We start from the raw sequence: 18,047 nt of genomic DNA, 5'->3' as shown, positions 1-18,047 counted from the left end.
AAATCACACTTATTCAAAAAAAAATTGTTTTTCATGTCCCTGTACATTTTTTGAAAAAACGCTGAAATAGGTGTCTAATCATTTTATATGGAGAATATTTATCCAAATTTTCAGTTTTCTAGCTTTCTTGGTTTTTGAGTTATGGGCATGTTGATAGGATTTTTTGGAAAAAATCACACTTATTCAAAAAAAAAATGTTTTTTATGTCCCTGTACATTTTTTGAAAAAACGCTGAAATAGGTGTCTAATCATTTTATATGGAGAATATTTATTCAAATTTTCAGTTTTCTAGCTTTCTTGGTTTTTGAGTTATGGGCATGTTGATAGGATTTTTTGAAAAAAATCACACCTATACAAAAAAAAAATTGTTTTTCATGTCCCTGTACATTTTTTGAAAAAACGCTGAAATAGGTGTCTAATCATTTTTATATGGAGAATATTTATCCAAATTTTCAGTTTTCTAGCTTTCTTGGTTTTTGAGTTATGGGCATGTTGATAGGATTTTTTGGAAAAAATCACACTTATTCAAAAAAAAAATGTTTTTCATGTCCCTGTACATTTTTTGAAAAAACGCTGAAATAGGTGTCTAATCATTTTATATGGAGAATATTTGTACAAATTTTCAGTTTTCTAGCTTTCTTGGTTTTTGAGTTATGGGCATGTTGATAGGATTTTTTGGAAAAAATCACACTTATTCAAAAAAAAAATGTTTTTTATGTCCCTGTACATTTTTTGAAAAAACGCTGAAATAGGTGTCTAATCATTTTATATGGAGAATATTTATTCAAATTTTCAGTTGTCTAGTTTTTTTGGTTTTTGAGTTATGGGCATGTTGATAGGATTTTTTGAAAAAAATCACACTTTATGGGCATATTGGTAACATATTTTGCAAAAAAATCGGACAAAACAGACATAAATCCTTTATCTCTATTTTCTTTTTCTCTTCATATAAAAAAAGATTTTTTGATTTAACAAAGGCCTTTAATATAGTTGACTATGATCGGTTTATTTAATAATTATTTATAGTTGGCAAAAATTTCTAATTTAAATTGGCTCATTACAACTCTTGCAAGCTCATTGAGAAACTTTGTAAGATAAAGTGGGTGAATTTCATATCTTCTATTTTTCCGATTTCCTTCAATTACCTTAAATATTAATTTTTCTTGTATATTTTTCATCAATTTTTAGGACTGAAATCGGTTTTATTAGCCATTCATTGTTTTTTAACTCAGATTGCAACTTTACTGGATAAAAATCATAACAAAAAAAAAAATGCGTCATATATAGAGTCCTGGACCATAAAACTGTGCCTAAAATATTCTAAGAGTGTTGCCGTTCTGCCATTGAATTCGGCACCCAAGAAAACGCTAAGTAATTTAGCTACAAGCCGATGTGAAACATGAATTCTTAAGTAAATAGGCTTTGTAGAATTTTTTTGACCCCATTTCACTGTTCAGTCATGAAATTATCCTTCAGTATCATTAAAGCAGAAATGCTTCCAAAAAAAAACTCGACCTAGGATTATTGCTGTTTCTTTTTATGGCAGTGTGCCTCACATCTTGCCTGACAAGGACAAGCAATCAAGAATAAAAGGGGTCAGAGGTCCGTGCAAAATTTCCCAAAATGGTTATAGTCGCTTTCGCACAGATGCTCTTCAATTATTATTATTATTCTAGACAATGTAGCAAATGACTACTTTTACGTTTTATTTTTATAGGTCCCACCTTATGCGGTGATTGTTTAGATAACTATTTATTTATACGCTGCGATAGATGATGATAAAATTGTACAAAAGGTGGCTCGTTGCGGTATGCGACCTTCGCGAATACCTGAAATAATTTATAACGTGAAATGTGACTGATTCTGGTGAAGAAGATGATACCGCAGTGGCGTACTATTAAAAAGAAATCCTAATTCTATGTATGTCCCACTTAGATTTTACCCAACAATAAACGCATCAATTTCTGCCAGTTTTTTTTCAACAATAACCGACATGTGTAATTTATAATCTTCCCTCATCTATTCAGATGAAATCAATTATTTTCATTCGGTATTACTGTGATGTTAAATTTATACAATAGTCGAAAATGTGATTATATAAGCGGTTGCGAAAGAAATGGTAATTTAAGTATGTAGTTTTTGGATTGCACCATGCGGTTTTTGTCGTCGAATCGTTAATTTTTTGATGAGTTTTAATTACGGTTTAAATTTTTCCTATTTATTACATAAAGGAACATTGTGGACTCCAGTCCACATACATGGGACTGGGATCATAGATCTTCAGCTTGTGTAGCAAGATTGACACAATCAAAAATAATTCAAAGAATTTGGCATTCTGCCATTGAATTCGGCACCCAGGACAATTAAATAAAACAAATACTCTTTTTGTCTTGAAATTCAAATTGTGTCGGTTTTATAACAGTTACTTAAGAACTCACTTTAAAAAAAGAGAGATTCACTATTAGAAGTGAGATTAACCAATTAATAAGTTAAAGAGATTTTATTTATTTATTAACGGTTAGTGCCAATTGCAAAATAAATAAATTTAATTACCAAATATATGAAACCGAGTAAAGGCAGTAACTCAGAAATTCATAGCAAATTTATTCTGAGCTTCTATTAAAATCTGTACAAAAATAATTTCTGAGTTACCTGAAATTTATTTTATGAATATATGACAAATAGCTTCTGAGATATTAAATATTTTACCTAGACAAGCCGAATAACAGCAGTGCACTCATTAAACCTCTTTTCTTTTGTTGCTAGCTCAGAAATTTGCAGCAACAGAATTCTGAGCTTTCAATAAAGTCTGTAGAAAATAATTTCTGAATTAACTAAAATTTATTTTATGAATATACGACAAATATTTTCTGAGATATCAAATATTTTATTTAGGCAAGCCAAATAAAGGCAGCGCACTCATTAAACTTCTTTTCTTTCATTGCTAGCTCAGAAATTTGTAGCAAAATTATTCTGAGCCTCAAATAAAATCTGTAGAAAAATTATTTCTGAGTTTACTTAAATTCATTTTATGAATATACGACAAATAGCTTTTGAGAAGCGAATGAAGGCAGTGCATTCATTAAACCTCTTTTCTTTTATTGCTAGCTCAGAAATTTATAGCAACAGCATTCTTGACTTTAAATAAAATATGTAGAAAAATAATTTCTGAGTTAACTAAAATTCAATTTATAAATATACAACGAATAGTTTCTGAGATATTACATATTTTACCTAGGCAAGCCGAATAAAGGCAGCTCACTCATTAAACCTCCTTTCTTTCATTGCTAGCTCAGAAATTTGTAGCAAAATTATTCTGAGCCTCAAATAAAATCTGTATAAAAATAATTTCTGAGTTAACTGAAATTCATTTTATGAATATACGACAAATGGTTTCTGAGTTATTAAATATTTTATCTAGGCAAGCCGAGTAAAGGCAGTGCACTCATTAAACTTTTTCTTTCATTGCTAGCTCAGAAATTTATAGCAACAGCATTCTGAGCTTTAAATAAAATATGTAGAAAAATTATTTCTGAGTTAACTGAAATTCACTTTATAAATATAGGATAAATAGTTTCTGAGATATTAAATATTTTACCTAGACAAGCCGAGTAAAGGCAGTGCACTCAATAAGCCTCTTTTATTTTATTGCTAGCTCAGAAATTTGTAGCAAAATCATTCTGAGCCTCAAATAAAATCTGTATAAAAATAATTTCTGAGTTCACTGAAATTCATTTTATGAATATACGACAAATAGTTTCTGAGTTATTAAATATTTTACCTAGGCAAGCCGAGTAAAGGCAGTGCACCTATTACACTTTTTTTTCCTTTGTTGCTAGCTCAGAAATTTGTAGCAATGGCATTCTGAGCTTTGTTGTCAAATTTGTAGACAATTAATTTCTGAGGATCCTTAAATTAATTTTTTAAATAATAATAATAGTTTCTGAGATAATAATTATTTTATCCATGCAACTCGAGTGGATGCAGTAGCACTCAGTAAAGCTCAGTTCTTTCGTCTCTAGCTCAGAAATGTGTAGCAAAAGCGTTCTGAGCCGCAGATTAGGTTTCTAGAAAATTAATTTCTGAGCACACTAAAATTTATTTTTTGAATATATTCGAGATATTAAATAATTAAATTAGGTTTCGAGATATTGAATATTTCTTCCTGGTCAGTCGACTAAAGGGAGTGGCATTCAGTACTTTTGTTTCTAGCGCAGAAATGTGTAATAAAAGCGTCCTAAGCTACAAATAAAGAATTACTTTCTGAGTATCGTAAATTTATTTAATGAATTGTTTTCTGAGAAATTAAATATTTCATCCAGGCAAGTCGAACAAAGGCAGTGACACACAGTAAAGCTCATTTTTATCGTTGATAGCTCAGAAAATTGTAGAAAAAGCGTTCTGAGCTCAGGTCAAAGTTTCTAGAGAATTAACTTCTGAGCTTCCATAAATTAATTTTTTTTAATATATTAAAAATAGTTTTTGAAAAATGAAATACTTTATCCAAGTAAGTCGAGTTAAGGCAGTGGAACACAGTAAACCTCATTTCTTTGTTTGCTAGCTCAGAAATGGGTGGAAAAACATTCTGAGCTGCAGATAAAGTTTCTAGAAAATTAATTTCTGAGTACACTAAAATTTATTTTTTTAATATATGACAAACAGTTTCTGAGATATTAAATATTTCTTTCTGGTAAGTCGAGTGAAGAGAGTGGTACTCAGTAAAGCTCAAAACTTTAGTTGCTAGCGCAGAAGTTGGCAGTAAAAGCGTTTTGAGCTACGAATAAGACTCGTAAAGAATTAATTTCTGAGTATACTAAAATTTATTTTATGAACATACGACAAACTGTTTCTGAAATATCAAATATATTATGCAAGCAAGTCGAATGAAAAAGATTATACTCAGTAAGTCCTATCTTTCGTTGCTTGCTCAGAAGTTTGCAGCAGAAATATTCTGAGTTGTAAACAAAATTTGTAGAAAATTAATTTCTGAGTATCCTAAAATATATAGGATGTATATATGATAAATAGCTTCTAGAGAGAGAGATTTTCTAGAGATATTAAATATTTTATCCATGCAACTCGAGTGGAGACAGTGGCACTCAGTAAACCTCATTTTTTTCTTTGTTAGCTCAGAAATTTGCAATAAAAGGGTTTTGAGCTTTGAACAAAATTTGCAGAGAATTAATTGCTAAACCTATATAAAATATCTAACCTAAAATATATTTGATAAATAGTATCTGGAAATATTAAATATTTTATCCAGGTAAGTCAACTAAATGGAAAGACTCTTAATAAAGGTCATTTATTTCATCGAGAGTTCAAATTTATTAAAAATCAAATAAAATAAACTGGAAATGCTTATCCAGTGCAGCATCAAGGCCTCTTATACCATGGATTCCTTTTAGACTGTATTAATTCATCTTGTAATTAAATTCTATAAAACATTTAGTCATTCCATAGTGACTACCCATTTCTCAATCACTATAGTCAAATAGGTTATCCAGATTTTATGGTAATTTTTCACAGAATGAGGACATGGAAAAGCAGTGGTATCTGAGGAAAACCAAATATCAAAACCAAAAACCTCCAATTGCACTAAGACTATAAAATTCCATCAATGGTGTAAAGAATCGCCAATATTTTGTTAAATTTTAACACTAGGATACCAGACACCTAGACTCGCCTTATCAAAACAAAATACATGAAAATTATCATGAGACTATAGACTTTCCAGTACAAAAAGAATCATTAAAATCGGTTAATTCGTTTAGAAGTTATCGTGTGTTCAAGGTGACATGAATTATGCCCGGCGCATTCACCAAAATGTTTACACTCTTTTATAATCATTTTATAATGCCTCTTTTATAATGTTTAGAGAATAGATTTTTAATAAATGACTACTGCTGCTAAAACTTTTTTTATATTGGATTTTAATGTAAAAGTATAAAAATTTTAACGTTTAAGAGACGATACAAGGACGGCGTACGTAGTATGTAATTCCTTCTATGTAATGCAACAAGAAGAATGAAATGAAGATGCACACCGGGTCTCGGTGTATGTATGTACCTACCTGTGAACTTTGCCTACAATGCCAAAATGAAGATGATCGCGGAAGGACAGAGACGAGGGGTGGGGTAAATGTCAATCCGTCTTAATGGCTGACGATAATTTCGCTAGGGGTTTACCCAGGTAATATAAAAAGCGAAATTACATATCTCGCCACCAGTTCTGGTTCATTACATTGTCAGTTCAATTAGTGGGTACTACTTTTTTCTTTCTAAATTCAATACGGTCAAAATGAAAATGGTGAGTGTAGATAGCTGTTATAGTGTTTGGTCGTGTTTGGCCCTAGTTGGATTTTGCGTCTATATATATTTTTTTATTAGTCATTTATTAAAGATTTAATTTTTGTTTCTTAATTAGTTCATAATCTTTCATATGAAAATTGTTTGATGATTTTAGCTTTACTAGGTCAAGAATTATCGATAAAAAATATCCAGTCAAGGGATTTAAATATTTGTTTACTTTTACTGTAGACTTACTCTACAAAACTGATTCATTAATAAACTCTGTAGAACTAGTAGATCTATTGCCTGCCTCTGGATTAACATAGAAGCTTATTTATCAGTTGAAATGACTGCCATTCAATTAATCCAAAGTTATCGATCAAAAATCCCCAGTTGGACACTTTCAAGTGACTGTAGCTGGTTTATTTAATTTTTAAATAAAAATCATCCATAAGGAGTTGTTCATGATTAGGAATTGATTTTATATTTAATTTTTTTTATAATTATAATTTTTAATTCCATTATATTACCTATTTTTATTAAATATTCACAATAAATAGAAAGTACTTTAAAGCATTTAAAAAAAAACAGTTTTACTATATAAAAAAATTTAAATATTTATTTGACATAATATATCTTCAATTGATTAATCGAACCAAGGTTCAATTGTCTTAAAAAAAAAAGAAAAATGGTCCATATTGCAAATAAAGTTTATAAAGAATTACTTTCTGAGTATCGTAAAATTTATTTGATAAATAGCTTCTGAGATATTAACTATTTTATCCAGGCAAATCGATCGAAGGCAGTGACACACAGTAAAGCTTATTTATTTCGTTAATAGCTCAGAACATTGTAATAAAAGCGTTCTTAAGACAAAGTTTCTAGAGAATTATTTTTTGAACATCCTTAAATTAATTATTTAAATATATGAAGAATAGTTTCTGAGATATTAAGGATTTTATCCAAGCGAGTCGAGTTAAGGCAGTGAAATACAGTAGGCCTTTTTTCTTTCTTTGCTAGCTCAGAAATGGGTAGAAAAAGCGGTCTGAGCGGTAAATAAAGTTTCTAGAAAATTAATTTCTGAGTACATTGAAATTTATTTTCTGAATATATGACAAATAGTTTTCGAGATAATAAATATTTCTACCTGGTAAGTCGACTGAAGGGAGTGGCACTTAATAAAGCTCATTTCTTTCGTTGCTAGCTCAGAAATTTGCAATAAAAGGGAGCTTTGAACAGAGTAAATTCTCTGTAACTAAATAAATTAAATTGCCTAAAGATAATGAATAATTGTCCATTTTGCTTATAAAAGCCGAAAAATAATTTTGAGGACATTAAAAAATTCAAATTAAAAAAATTATAAGATATTCCAGGCAATTGAAGTTTCATAATATAAGATTCACCTTCGATATCCAGAAAAAGGCTTCGACTGCCTGAAAAAAATAACAAATTTACTATGAAAAGCCTAAAAATAACAATAACTACCTGGAATAGAGAATTTTATTTGCTCCAAAGGACATACCTCGAAAATTCTTTCATTGTAAGTTTCTGATATCAATACACACCAAAATAAATAATACTAAATTTCATATCAAAAAATTTCAAAATGTTTTGTTAAGATGGCGCTCCATGCTTTTGACTTGTGGGGTCCAAAGGGTTGTCTCCACGTTGTTGTATCAAATAATACACCGGGAAACCTAATTAACACTTTATTTTCACATTAAAATAGCCAAGATCGGCAAAGTAAAAATTATCGTGAACTTAACGTGTGTCTCTCGTTCTTTCCCTTGTTTAACTGTCAACAGTCAAAAATGTCAAGCAGGGAGAAATACAAAACGGAAAGAGAGTGGCGACAATTCCCACAGACTCAATCAAATGCTCTAGACAAGTCACGAAACATTGCCGCATCAGATTCATGCCTACAGCATTAAAAAAAAAATAAGTCAGAACTCATTTGATGTTCTTTCAAAATGTTCGTAAAATTACCTAAAAATTGCATGATAAGAGTTAAGTTGAAGAATAGAACTAACTTTAGAGTCTATAATAAACCAATTAAGAAAAACAACAATTAGTCGAAGAGCTGTTGTAGTAGGCAAGTTTTTTTTTAAAGCTAATTGATAGGGCGATATATACAGTGTGTGTCACTTAAGGGTTAGCCACCCCTCTAAAATTTTTGTTTCTTGGTCACTTTTTAAAAATTTTCGTCAAAAATTATGAGCCAAGTTCGACATTTAAAGAAAGCAGGTTATGGCCTACTGTATTTAAGTTTGAAGTTCGAAAAATCGAGAAGTAGTATTAGCGATATTTATTTTTGAAAAATGGTACTGGATTATTATAGTACGGGCTTTAACCTCACAGATTTCCCGACGCATACAACCTGCAGCGATTCAAGATAAATGTCCACAAATATCTTCGCGCAAGCACTACTCCAAGAGTGACATAGGACTTTCCTCTTGTGCTTGTGTTTACCATAAAAAAAAAAAAACAAAAATTCAGGATCACTTAAAACATAAGTGTACCAAATTTGGTTATGATAGTATACAGGGTGTTGAAATAAATTGGAGTCAAATTTTTAAAAGGTGCAGTAAACATTCTTAATCAAATGCGAATTTTTTTTAAATTTTTGGCTAATTGGCATGCGTCTTGAGAACACAAAGGTTGGAAATATCCTTCAATAAACCACAATCATATTATCATACTATCATATTATCATATCATCATACTATATCATACTATTTTGGGCTTTACAATAATACAACTTCATTTATAAATTTTTTAATTTGTTGCAATTCACACTTTACTAGTTACTTAATAATGTAATATTGGCTAAGCAGCAAAAACTGAAAATAATTACCTTAAGAAATTACCTAACACCAAAGGTAATAATACTACTAGTATTTTATCTTTGCTAATACTCAAATTTAAAAATCAATGCCACAAAACTAAATATTAGTTCCTTCATTAATTCTTATACATTTTTCTATGCGTTTTCTGTTGTTTACTACCACCCTGCTTAACTGTACCCTGCTTTTGTCTAATGCGCTCACAAATATCATGTAGAGTTTGCGGTCTTGATTTGTACACTTTGTTTTTAAGGGTTCCCCCAAAGAAAAAAATCTAAGGGAGAAAGGTCGGGGGAACGTGCTGGCCACTGAATTAATGGACTGTTTCGTCCTATCCATCGACTCAGATAATTCTGATTTAGCCAATTCCGCACTACCACTGTCAAATTGTATGTGTAAGTTTCTTGTTTCGGATAACGGCAACTCATCGATTACTTCACTAAAATCACCTTCCAGGAATCGAAGGAAATTAAGTCCATTTAGATTTTCATTAAAGAAAAACGGCCCGATTATACGTTCGTTCAAGATACCGTTAATTTTATGCGAATACTGTCTTTTAGATTGTATCACCCAATGAGGATATAATGTAAATAATATAATAATTGTTGTAAATGGGAGAAGATAATAAAGCCCAGCATGCTAGTAGCTCTAGAAACAGTATCTTCGATGTGAGGGATAAAAGAAAATTTTTGGTCAAAGGTGACTCCAAGATCCTTAAAACAGGTAGACCTTGCAAGAGACTCTCCATTAATTGAGTAATTAAAGACAACTGAACTTTTGATGCGAAAGTAGCTGGCCACATTACACTTGGAAACATTAAGGTTAAGCCGGTTCAAAGTGCACCAATGGTGTGCAGTATTGATGTTCTCTTGCAGTTGACCACAAGGGGGCCCAAGTTAGAGCCCTGAGGAACTCCAGAGGTGGGTGGAAAACAAGCAGTTCTAAAGCAAACTGAGAGCGGTCAACTAAATAGGAGTTAAGGAGCTTTATCAAGCGATCGGAGAATCTAACCTGGCGTTCAAGCTTATTTAATAGAATGAAGTGGTCAATCTGGTCAAAAGCCTTTTGAAAGTCTGTGTAGATAACATCGATTTGACTTCTATCATTAAGTGCTTCGCACACAAACTGAGAGAAGAATGCTAGTACATGAGCGGCCAGAAACAAAGCCATGTTGATCGTTGGCCAGCATGGACTTCAACTTGGGAAAAATTAATTTATAAAGAGCCAACTCGAATAACTTTGAGAAATTGCACAGAATGGATATAGGGCGGTAATTCTCAATTGTTCCAGCATCGCCCTTTTTAAAGATAGGGCAAACTTTGGCTTGCTTCCAGATATTGGGAAAAATACCTGTGTTAAGGATCAGATTAAGAATGTGGAGCAGAGGGTCTGTTAGTGCAACAGAGCAGTCCTTAGCTAAAAAACTAGGAATTAGATCTGGGCCAGAGGTCATTTTGCTTTTGAGACATTTGCTCGCCATTATAATGTTGGTAGCCGCGAGCGCACAGGATGATCGCTGGGAAGTGAGTTCGTGTGAAAATAATCTCCAAAAGCGGACACAATGCTGTCAACCGTATTGTATGATTGGTTAGAAAGCTTCATTGAGCCGGGGATTTGAGACTGATTACGTTTGCTTCGAATAAAAGACCAAAATTCACTCGGATCGGAGGTTATTTTGTTCTCAATACTATGGATGTACATTTTGTAGGCTTGTGCAGTTAGAGCTTTAATTGTCTTGCGCAAAGATCTAAATATCTCTGGATGATGATTAGACTTGAAAATCTTAAAATCACGAAATGCTCTTTCCTTTTTATATATATTACGAATTATGTCCCCCGAAAACCAGGCAGGGAAACGTCTTTTACGTTTTACCTTGAAGGGTACCGCTCTAGCGAAAGTGTTGTTCAGTATATCGTAAAAAACATCACATGCAGAGTTGACGTCCTGCTGCACCATGACAGGCGACCAATCAGTATCTAGCAGCAGCTGATACAACATACTTTACATACTTTCTAAAATTAAATTCCTTTATTTCAGCTTTGTTAAGGGATAGGTTATTGAGAGAGATAAGGCCTGCATGGAATTCAAATGACAGAGAAGTTTGGGGGCAAGTTAAGTACAGAGATATTAAAACTTGCAAAGATTAAATCCAAACAGCGAAGATTGTTATTTACCACGTTATTGAATTGCTTATAGTTTAGGAAATCAAAAAAATTACTTGGAAGTTGACGTTTACTATTGGGAGATACCAAGTGTTCAATATAAGTGGGGACATTAAAGTCTCCCAGGATAATCACATGTTTAGAATAGATTACATTAACCATGGAAAAGGCTTCGAGAAAGCGTTCTAATTGCATGGAAGGAGGGACGTACAATACAAAAATATACAGTATGAAATGATTAAATTTGACTCTACATCCTACCAGGTCGATTTCCGGTATTTTGTTTCTGATCGCAGAGAGGTCGAGGGCTTCCGAGGAGGTTCAGAATCCCCAGTAGAACACCACCACCCCTTGAAGCAGCAACAAGGTCTTTTACGATTATACGAGGAACAAGATCCATTGCCATATATAGTTATTGTTGAATCAGATATTCGAAATGTCGGAAAATGTTCAGATTTTTTGAAGAAATATTTGATTTAAACTTAAAAGTACAGGTAGAAATAAACTTGCAATTGAATTTCTGAAATTTTAGGACTTAATCTAATTATTCCTTATAATTACATTTCATGTAAAGGGGCGGTTCTTTATATTGATACCTTAAAAAACCGCATCATTAGGTTAAATCAAAGAGTTAATTAATAAGGACTATAATGCAAATATCTCAGATAGTAAAAAATTCATACACGTACCTACAAGCTATAATTTTTGATGGCATGCCACGAGAAGTTTCCTTTTAGGATTTGTGTGTTGGTGTGTGTTGATTTTTTCCTCATTGGAAAGCTGACATGAATTATCAACTCCCACCTCACAAGCCACCCCACAGTTATCATCGAATAAAACATCATCTTCCAATGCTTTCATAACGCGTCCTATAGTTTAATAAGTTGTATACTTCCCTATCAAGTTGGGATGTTGAAAATTCTTTAAAAGAAGAAGATATTTAGTTTTACTTTTACAAGAACTATTTAAGAAGGCCTTGTGGAGCTAAAACATCTTCCCAAGTATCCTCGTCAGTTGGTTTCAACAAAACCATTGCCACATGGTTAACAGTATCCGGATTTGTATTTCTTGTTGGGATACAGAGCTCATCAGGCCACATGGCAGGTCGCTTTTATGCAACACTTCTGGACACATAACTTCATGCTGTTTATTCCCTTTATTTCATCATAAAAACTAACCCCATTATATTTATGCATTAAATGAAATCTTATTTAATTCCTTTTTCAATGATATACCAATTGATTGATCAAGTAATATCATTTGGTAATCTCTGGAAGATCTTTATCATAGTCGAACAGGGTGGTATCATCAGCATACTGAATGACTGAGAGTCTGGTGGTTGGTTGTCCCTTTTCGTTTGTGCGTGATATTTAGGGACGTCCTAAATATAAAGGATAAATTTAAGAATTGTTAGTTAATGCCAGGCAGTTTAACCTCTTTTACATATCTTAAAACCTGCGATACAGTGTTTATTTTTAAAATGATAATTACGATTTTCAATGAGGTTGTTTTTGGGCTGAAAGTTCATATATGTAGCGTTAGATAACCGACTTGCCTAAAATTGTCATATTTTTAAAATATTAATTATAATTTGGTAAAATTTAAAAAAAAGGAATTTTTCTTCCAGGCAGTTGGAGCCATTTTTCTTTTTTTTTTCAAGGCAATTCATCCTACATCTTTAAGTCATTTAAATCAATTTATTAATAATTCCAAGTAATTATATCAATTTTTCATATTCCTTCTAGGCATTGATTATATTTTAAATTATAATTGATCTTTTTTTGTTTCAAGCTCGTCGTTCTTTCAACCCTATTGGCCGTAACGTTGGCAGCCCCACAAGTCAACCCCGCAGACGCACAGGCCCAAGTAGTCAAATACGACAGCGACAACACTGGAATTGACGGATACAATTTTGCGTAAGTTCTTCTTCTTCTCCTTCTCTTAATAATGTTCCTTTCCCTTGTTCATTCTTTCCAGTACCTCCAGGCATCTCTCTATTCTGACACATTTCACATTTTATTAAATATGGCTCATATAACAACAACGGCCAAAGATTGAAGCGTTATTGGATTTCACAAAATCGGTAATTCAAAGCATGAATTTCCAGTAAAGATCAATTTTAGCAACAAAGAGGTTTGTAGGTATAAAGCTTTCACAGAATCTCTTTAAAATATCTAATGATTAACTCGATCAGCAGCATCAGAAACATCTAGGGATCAACGTAAGAAGATTAAGTTCTTGTTTAAGACTCTTTTTTTTTTGTAAATTAGTGCAATTTATTGAACCGTTGAAATTGATTCAAACAACATACAGAAACGAAGAATTTAGTGCTGTGGCTTATGAGACAGCTCGAACTGTATGCTATAAAATAAAATCCTTCGAAGCTGCTTTACTTTTAAAAGACTAACATAAGATAAACTAGAAAAATAGAGAGGAATGGATGCACATGTGTGTTTAAAATATTATATAATAAGCTAATAACTAATTCTCTCTTTTTAGAGATCAGATCAAAGTGTAGCGATTGACAGTAATTATTTAAACTATTGTAGAGTTTTACAAGACCTATTGTTCAAGTGAGTCTACAGAGAGATATTTTGGGTTTAGATATTGTCAATAACTATTATTCTTTACTAAACTAATCAAACAACTAAGTTTCTTATATAAAAACACACAAATAAAGTGTTTCTTTGTCAAAAAAAAACAAACAGCAACAACGGTCGTACGTCTAAATATATACCCAGAAGATGATTATGAAAGTAACGTATAAGTGTACCCGTCTTCCGACCTTGTCCTTTATTGGTATATTTTGTAACCTGTTGTAAATAATAATTAATTAATAAAAGGAGCTATAAACATTCCAGTAGTAGTTATTTATTAAGTAATTTTTGATTATTTATAAAGAAAATTTTGTTTCGGTTAATCGTTAAAGTTTTTGTGAGGTTTTTAAGGTGACCGCTCACTTCCAAGCTCAAAATCTTAAGAAGTACTGGGAGTATTTTTATGGAATAAATTACATAGTACTCAGAAAAGTATTTTGAATAAATTTTGTAAAAGACAAAAACCAATTTAATAGCAAGTTTTTAAAATATTCCACTTTTTGTCTAGTGGTTTCCAAAAAACATGATTGGTCTTCAAGGTGACCACTCACTTCCAAGCTAAAAATCTTAAGAAGTATTGGGAGTATTTTCATAAAATAAATTACATAGTACTCAGAAAAGTGTTTTGAACAAATTTTATAAAAGACAAAAACCTATTTAATGGCAAGTTTTTAAAATATTCCACTTTCTGTCTAATGGTCTTCAAAAAACATGATTGGTCTTCAAGATGACCACTCACTTCCAAGCTAGAAATCTTAAGAAATACTGGGAGTATTTTTATGAAATAAATTGCATAATATTAAAAAAAGTATTCTGAACAAATTTTATAACAAACAAAAACCAATTTAATAGCAAATTTTTAAAATATTCCACTTTTTGTCTAGTGGTCTCCAAAAAACATGATTGGTCTTCAAGGTGACCACTCACTTCCAAGCTCAAAATCTCAAGAACTACTAAGAGTATCTTCATAAAACAAGAACCTTGTTACAATATTACTATGGCAATTAATATATTAAAATAAAAATAATTATTTTTTTAACAGTTTCGAGACTAGCAACGGTATTTCCCAACAAGAGCAGGGAACACTTCAAAATGCCGGATCAGAAAACGAAGTTATGCAGGTCCGTGGTAGCTTCACATACACTGGTGCCGATGGTGTTGTTTATACAGTAACCTACATCGCTGACGAGAACGGTTTTCAACCCCAAGGAGCCCACTTACCCAGCAGAAAATAAGTTATTTAAAATGTTTAATTTAGGATTATTGAATATGGTTTTATCCACTAAATAAGCACAAATCAGCAGTATACGCACCTAAGAAGAATCCTCATTTCATTCATTATATTATTATTTGGTTGGTTTCTTGGTTATTAATCATTTTTTGCACTATTTATTTATACACCTTTGCTGTCAGTGTTTCTTAATGTAAATAGTTTTTAAGCTTTTTTTGAGTTTAAATATTAATGTGAGATTTTATATGATCCATTATTATATAAGTTATTGTAAATATATCGTGTTAAGGACAAATAAAGAAGAACGAATTATTTTTGCTTTATTTAAGTTTCAATTAATGAGTTTATTGGGTGTCCATCGAATACAGACTTAAGATATTTTATTGGATTGAAAAAATGTTTATACTATTAAAAGTTGTCTAAAAATCAACATTTATTTAAAGTTCATGTAAGGAGTTAGTAGTTATAGTAAGGAGTATTCCAATGTCCAGTAGACATTTGGAAAGAACAACTATAGCTCTTTCCAAAATTGCAACTAATTAAGGCTGAAATCGATGTTAAATGGACCTATTAAAAGAATCTGTGTTTAAATTTTCAAGTCTCTAATTCACGTAGTTTGAAAGATATGGTCATTTTCTGTTGAAAGAATTTCAACTTTTTTTCAAATTTCAAGGCTTATATCTCACTTTAAAAAAAAAATACGGAAAAATGCTGAAATAGGTGTCCAATAATTTTATTAAAAGAATTTGTGTACCAATTTTCAAGTCTCTAACACACTTAGTTTCAGAGATATGGGCATTTTGTCCTTAGAGAATTTCGGTATATTTTTTTCTACTTTTTTGTCAATTTCCAAGGCTAATATCTCCATTTAAAAAAAAATCATGGAAAAACGCTAACCTAGGTGTTTAATAATATTCCAAGAAGAATCTATGTATTAATTTTCAAGTCTCTTACTCTTTTTGTTTTAGAAATATCGGCATTTTCCGCTGAACGAATTCCAATATTTTTTTTTCAAATTCCAAGGCTAATATCTTCATTTAAAAAAATATTATAAAAAAACGCTGAAATACGTGTCTAATAATTTATTTAGAAGAATCTATATACCAATTTTCAAACCTCTACCTCACTTAGTTTCAGAGATATGGGCATTTTGTCTTGAGAGAATTTCAGTATATTTTTTTTATTTAGTTCAACTTCTAAGGTAAACATCTCCATTTAAAAAAATATCACGAAAAAACGCTGAAATAGGTGTTCATTAATTTAATTAGAAAAATCTGTGTACTAATTTTCAAGTCTCTAACTCACTTAGTTTCAGAGATATGGGCATCTTGTGCTAAGAGAATTTCGGTATATTTTTTTTTACATTTTTTTAATTCTAAAGCTAAAATCACCATTTAAAAAAATAACATAAAAGAACGCTAAAATAGTTGTTCATAAATTTTTATTAGAAAAATCTATGTGTAAACTTTTAAGCACCTAACTCATTTAGATTCAAAAATAGGGCATTTTCTGCTGAGAGAATTTCATTTTTTTTTTATTGTTCTTAACTTCTAAGGTAAATATCTCCATTTAAAAAAATATCATGAAAAAGCGCTGAAATTGATGTTCAATAATTTCATTGAGAGAATCTATGTGCAAATTTTCAAGCCTCTAACTCGCTTAGTTTCAGAGATATGGGCATTTTGTGCTAGAGAATTTCAGTATATTTTTTTCTACTTTTTTGTCAATTTCCAAGGCTAATATCTCTAATTAAAAAAAAATTATGGAAAAACGCTGAAACAGGTGTTTAATGATTTCATAAGAAGAACCTATGTATAAATTTTCAAGTCTCTTACTCATTTTGTTTCAGAGATATGGGCATTTTCTTCTAAGAAAATTCCAATATTTTTTTTACATTTTTTTTCAACTTCCAAGGCCAAATTCTTCATTAAAAAAATTCACGAAAAAACAACCCTCAAATACGTATCCAATCATTTAAATAGTAGAATCTATGCACCAATTTTCAAGTCTCTAACTCATTTAAGTTCAGAGATACGGGCATTTTCTGCTCAAAATTCCACTAAATTTTTTTTTTATACAAAGACCGGCACTTTCTAGGCATTAGTGAACAACATTTTCCAATCTTCATATCCTTATTTGACTGGCCCAAACTGACATACAATCAAGTTACATTAGTATACATAAAAAATCGTTTATAAAAATTATTACCTACAGTTATTTAACGTAGCAACCATATTTCCTAGATAACAATTTGCGTTTCCTCTGTTTACCTCTCAATAGTACGTGTACGTTTACCTTGTCACAAAAATAGTCCTACAAAACCATGTAAGTGTAAGCTCCTATTGGGATTTCCTCATAATCTAATAAGATTTTCACTTCGCTACTATGCTCTGTTTTATTTTTCTTATTAATTCTCTTACACTTTATTATAGTTTCCTTGTTCTTCTTGACGTAAATTAATTATTTCTTCCAGGCAGATGAGGAAAGAGGATAATTTGAACGTCTCAAAAGTCCCTTTTTGAATTAAAATAAGGCTAAAAGGGTTTTTTCATGGTGTCAAAGGGTACCAAAAGCGTCACTTTACGAGCATTATTTCCAATTTTTCCGAAGTATGTGTTTCGCTTTCTCAGTTTTCTTGTTTAATTTTTCTTATTATTTCTCACTTTGTTTTTTGTCTGGTTTTTTTGCATTCAAGATTTTGATATGTATCAGCTGAAGCTAATTTCTTAATTCAATTATTACTTTCAGGCAGTTAATTAGTTTATTAGGAATCGGCTTATGGTTTCTCTAAATATAATAAATATATAGATGTTATTATCTTTATGTAAAAATAGGTGGGTTTAAAGATATAGATTCAACCATCTCAGGTGTTAAATGTGGAGACTGTACAAGTTGGAAAGAGAACGATATAATTTCTCTCTTTTGAC

General features: G+C 31.1%; 1 protein-coding gene across 1 annotated transcript; it reads left to right on the top strand.

Moving 5' to 3' along the window:
- The first annotated feature begins 6,207 nt into the window (after positions 1-6,207).
- Positions 6,208-15,443, top strand: LOC126749438 (endocuticle structural glycoprotein ABD-5-like). The gene is made up of 3 exons (XM_050459133.1): positions 6,208-6,306; positions 13,084-13,208; positions 14,932-15,443. Exons 1-3 carry the CDS (start codon positions 6,298-6,300, stop codon positions 15,122-15,124), a joined length of 327 nt encoding a protein of 108 aa, XP_050315090.1. The 5' UTR covers positions 6,208-6,297; the 3' UTR covers positions 15,125-15,443.
- Positions 15,444-18,047: the final 2,604 nt, after the last annotated feature.

The sequence above is a fragment of the Anthonomus grandis genome, assembly GCF_022605725.1.
Source record: "Anthonomus grandis grandis chromosome 1 unlocalized genomic scaffold, icAntGran1.3 Chromosome55, whole genome shotgun sequence".
Classification (NCBI taxonomy): domain Eukaryota; kingdom Metazoa; phylum Arthropoda; class Insecta; order Coleoptera; family Curculionidae; genus Anthonomus; species Anthonomus grandis.
The sequence above is the reverse complement of the archived record's forward strand: the minus strand, read 5'-3'. Positions and strand labels throughout refer to the sequence as shown.